Here is a 5,228-nt window from a genome sequence, read left to right on the forward strand (position 1 = left end):
TACCAACCCAACCCATCGATTTGACCTAACTCGGTTGACTAGTCAATCAGTCGGACGAGTCAACCTAGCTCAATAGAGCCGGATTGGTCTGGCATGTGCATCATACACATCACGCACTCAGGCGGCGCATGTAGGCATGTGACAGCTCCAATTGGAGTGTCATTAGTGGCATTGTGTTTGTATTGAAGTGCTCTACATTGTGATATAATTATTTTACATGTTTGATGTTTTTAAAAGTATAAAAATGCATACGAAACCCTAAATGTGCGTGTGTTTTGGATTAAGTACATTATTTATTCCTTATTACTTATATTTCCCTATGGTTTGGAAATATGAAAGCTAGCACATATGTGAATGGCCACATGTATATGGTTTAACGTGCTTACAATTTCCTAGTTACGAGCAAACTCAAACAATAGCTAGAGATCTTTATTTTTTTTTTTATTACATCTTGAATTCTGCATATAATTATACTTGATGTATGAATGTTTTATACGTTGGTTCACATCATGCTATGTATTTTTGATATTTAATAGAAAATGTGATAATTATAAGAAGTCATGTAATCAATTTTTCAAATAGGAGTTCGTAGATTGGTAGAATGCAAAAAAATCTCACCTATAACTTAAAATTTGCACAAATTGAGCAAATTAATGATAGTAGGATAATCATACATGGAAGCTGATTAAGAACATAGTAAACTTTCATTTCAGTATCTTTTGCTGAATTCTCATTAATTTAGTTTGTCTTTGCTACAAGTTAACTATGTACGTTAATGTGAAAAATGCGCTAGTACTTATTCCATGTTTATTATGTCAATGTGAAGTAGTAATCGATCATGGCTTCGGCATCCAAAACCATTATGGCAAACCTCAAAAAGGGTAAGAAGCTATACAGTGACAGTTATGACATTTGGTATCAAAAGGTTTAGTATATCCTTGAAGAGCAAAAGGTTTTGGAAACTCTCAATCACATCATAGATGAACCTAAGCATTGAACTTCTGCTCAATACTCAAGAGATCAAAAAACTTATAAAACTTGAAAAAAGAAAAATAGCATTGCTCGCATTTTGTTGCTAAGTTGTATGCAAGATGATATTTGTGAGTTTAAAAGTTATGACAAAACTTAAGCTACCTAGACTATCTTGAAAGATAAATTTGGGGCTACGTATGCCATTAAATTGAGGAGGCTCACCATCAAGTTAGACACATACTGAAAGCATCAAAATCAAATTATGAGGTAGTATTTTTATGAGATGTCAAATATGATACGTGAGCTGAAAACAACAAGATATACCCCTATTGATAAACAACAAATTCAAGTTGTTATAAAATCCCTTCCTAATAGTTGAGAGCATATGAAAATTAATATGACATGCAATGAGAATATTGTCACTTTTAATGATATAATGCATCATTTTAAATTAGACGATGAGCACATAGAGGCTGCCAAATCCTTTACACGTGCTTATGTTGCTAAATCTAGTTCACACAAAGTTTCAAACTTCAAGCACAAGAGGAACTATACAATTAACAACAAAGAAAAGGAGACTGGTCAGGCAATCAAGAGATCTAAGCTCCTCTAACACAAGAAGCGTAGTGGAAAGAAAGACAGTGTCAAGATAAAGTACTATAACTATGGCAAACTGGGTCACTTTGCTCGTGAATGCATTAAGCCAAAAAAGATATCACATTACTCCATTATTTTAAGTTATGCTTATAATTCTAGCACTGCAATGATTGCTAAATGTTATACTATGTGAGCTGTAAATTCAGGAGTAGCAAACCATGTAACTAGAGACCAAAGAGTATTTGTGGAGTATCATCGGATGCAGCTTGGAAAAAAATGAATATATGTTAGAAATAACTCTAGAGTTGAAATGAATGGTATCGGCACATGTAAATTGATTTTACGTGGTGGCCAAAACCTATTCATATATGATGTTCTCTATACTCTAAATATTCATCAGAACTTAATTTTCTATAGTTGTTCTTCTAAGTTTAGGTTATGTATTAAATTTCAATGGTGATTGTGTTGATATTATATTTAGAACAGTTTATTATGGTTCTGAACATGTAATGAATGGTTTTATGGTACTAGACATTGATTATGATGTGTTCAATGCTAATGTTGATTGTTATTTTTCTTTAATTGCATCTTTTAATAATGTGAAAATCGATGTAAGTATTTCGCATGCTACACTAGATCACATTGGGTTATAAAAAATGCAATTTAGTTAGAGAATGTCTTTTATAGTCGCTCGCTAAAATTGATCTATCCATATGTGAGTATTATCTAATAGGAAAAACAACTAGAAAACCATTTAGTAAATGAACCAAAGCTAAACTTCCATTATAACTCATACATTCTGACATTTACAGTCCATTAAACGTGAGCATGAGACATGGAGCCTCATATTTCATCACTTTTATAAATGATTACATGCGTTTCGGTTATATCTTTCTAATCTACCATAAATTAGAAGCATTAGATTGCTTTAGATGATATTTAGTATTAGTAGAGAATCAATTAAACAAAACGATAAATGCATTAAGAACCAACCGCAGACATAAGTGTCTATTTGAGCAATTCAAAACTTTTTGTGATGAAAAAGGTAATTAAAAGACAATTGACTATTTCTGGTACGTCATGACAAATTGGAATTACTGAGAGAATAAATAGAACCATTTTTGAAATGATTAAGTCTATGATGACACAAGCAAATATACATATTCCGTATTATCGATATGCATTATTGATTGTTACCTATATACTTAATTGTGTGCCCTATAAGTTAGTCACTTCTACCCTTATGAATTATGAACCGGTAGGAAATCATACTTAAATAATCAACAACCTTAGGGGTGTGCATCATATATTCATGATTTTTCGGTAAATACGATTTACAATAGGGTGTGAAAATGAAATGTCACCCCCAAGCAATATAAAATTGTGTTGTGTCGAAGCAAGGTAATGATTCGAATATGTCTAAGTCAAACATGACACATTTAACAAACATGTCGAAATTTCTTGACATGAACACAACACACTTAATAAAACCATCTCATGACACGCCTAAACTAGCACGATTAACAAACGCGTCACTGTATTGTGCATCGAAACGACAAAATACAAAAATTTATATTAACGAGTGTACACATAAAACACTGCTATACATGATGACTTGTGTTAATACCTTTTAACCCGCTCTAGACAATATATTCTAGAGATCAGTTTTTTTTTTTTTTTTTTCATATCTACTAACTTTTGTATCCCTAAATATGTTTTCACTTTTATCATTGCTCCTTTTGACATGGGTGTATTTCAAAAGTTTTTAAGGTAAAAAAAAAAAAGTCTCTTAGAGTGAGGTCACAACGATGAATATTAAATGTGTTAAAATGTGCCTAATTGTATCATATTGAAACAAATGGTATCTTAACATGTTTAAACAAGTCGATTCACGTCTAAGACATGAATTCAATAGTGTCATAATACGAACCTGTTTATGCCAATCGAACCTATTTAATTGCGTATCTTGTCATATAGTGCAAATGGATCATGTTGAGAATTGCCCGCCCTAACAATGATGCAATATAAAAATGTCATGAGGGGTCCCAAAATTTCTTCTCACAAAGTTCTCCCCTAATCTTTTTCCTCTTCCACAAAGAAAGCTTGAGTGTGTTATTTTGTCAACGTTGTCAACTTAGCCAACAACCAAACTTGTGGAAATAATGAGGACGATCTTAAGAATTAATAGCTTCATATATCTATCGAGCTGTACCTACGGATATTTTCCGTCATGTTAGTAAATCATAATTGGGGTAAATTTCCTAGAAATTCTATATATGTTACCCAACAACCCTATGTACCTGCCGTATGTTGATTTTTGTCCATGCACTCCATAATTGGGTCGATTAAGTCTCTCCAACCAATATTAGCTAATGTTCTCATTGAGTTTCGATGATTTACTATTATATTTTTGTTAAACCAACCGGGACAATCTCATGGAGTTTCAGACGTGGATTATTATTATTTTATTTTATCGGTACATCTATGACTTAGAAAAAGTTTGATTTTGCAAACTTTTTCAGAGCGTATGACAAATATGCATTCGAATTCAATTTTGGATGGTGGGTTTTGATTTTATATGGGAGCATGTTCCAAAACTATATCTTTCCCGAGCTGGTATTATTTTGCATCGCGACCCTAGACCCAAAGCTATAGTGTAATTGCTTAACTTTTACGATCTGTCATTCTCAATCTCAAAATACACAACTCCTACAAATTACAAGAGCCCCCTTTCTTAGGTTAGGACAGTTTGCAACCTTTCTTATTCTTCTGCTTCTTCTTCTCACGCTTTCTTTTTCTTGAGGAAGCCATGAAGTCCCCTCAAAAGTCTAACAAGATCATTGAAGTGGGTGGACTCCAGTGGCTCCTCAAGAAGTGGAGGAACTTCGCAAATTCGTCAAGAACTGTCACAACTGCCGCTGCCGTGAGCCCAAATAGCGCGTCATGCATCAGCTTCCTCAAAAGAACGATCTCTTCTCTATCATCTGAGGACAATGACTGCAACAATTACAACAAGCACAGCAGCGGCAACAGCAACGTTGTCCCGAAAGGCTACCTCGCTGTCTACGTTGGTGAAGAGCTCGAGAGGTTCATCTTCCCGACACGCTACTTGGGCCACCCGGTGTTCAGGTTCTTGCTGCGTGAGGCTGAAGAGGAGTTCGGGTTTCAGCAGACGGGTGTCCTGAGAATCCCATGCGACGTTTCAGTGTTCCAAAGTGTTCTGGAGATGGTGGAGGGGAAGAAGAAGGCGGTCAAGAAGTGGGGTTTGGTGGTGAAAGAGCGGTGCAGGCTAAGTTTTGCAGGCTAAGTGCAGACGAGACATTTGTAGATCTCCTGTTAGAAGTTGGTGAGATGGGTTATAGTCATCTTCATCACTGTCGTCATCATCCTTGGAGCCCTCTATGCAAGTGAATTGTCTTTCTACCCTGCGTTGTTGCTCAGGTCTTATATGTAATGCCAGAGACGTTGCTTCCTAAGAGATATAGGCTGTACTATATATTCTATGTCAATAGATGCAAAATACAGAGCTTTGACAAAAATACAAAGACTCAGAACGATTTCCATGGACCGCTACTAACTTTCATTTCCCTTCGGTTTTTTTTACCTCCATCTTTTCTTTGACAAGAACCTTATTATCAATTTTTCGTTTAATAAAGTCA

The 5,228-nt window shown here is 34.8% G+C and overlaps 1 protein-coding gene across 1 annotated transcript; it reads left to right on the forward strand.

The window, feature by feature from the left end:
• The first annotated feature begins 4,378 nt into the window (after positions 1-4,378).
• Positions 4,379-4,876, forward strand: LOC104439553 (protein SMALL AUXIN UP-REGULATED RNA 10-like). The gene has a single exon (XM_010052603.1). The coding sequence runs from the start codon at positions 4,379-4,381 to the stop codon at positions 4,874-4,876; it is 498 nt and encodes a 165-aa protein (XP_010050905.1).
• Positions 4,877-5,228: the final 352 nt, after the last annotated feature.

This window comes from Eucalyptus grandis, chromosome 3 (assembly GCF_016545825.1).
Source record: "Eucalyptus grandis isolate ANBG69807.140 chromosome 3, ASM1654582v1, whole genome shotgun sequence".
Classification (NCBI taxonomy): domain Eukaryota; kingdom Viridiplantae; phylum Streptophyta; class Magnoliopsida; order Myrtales; family Myrtaceae; genus Eucalyptus; species Eucalyptus grandis.

Coding starts and splice junctions, on each gene's coding strand:
- LOC104439553 (XM_010052603.1), top strand. CDS start 4,379: ATGAAGTCCCCTCAAAAGTCTAACAAGATCATTGAAGTGGGTGGACTC.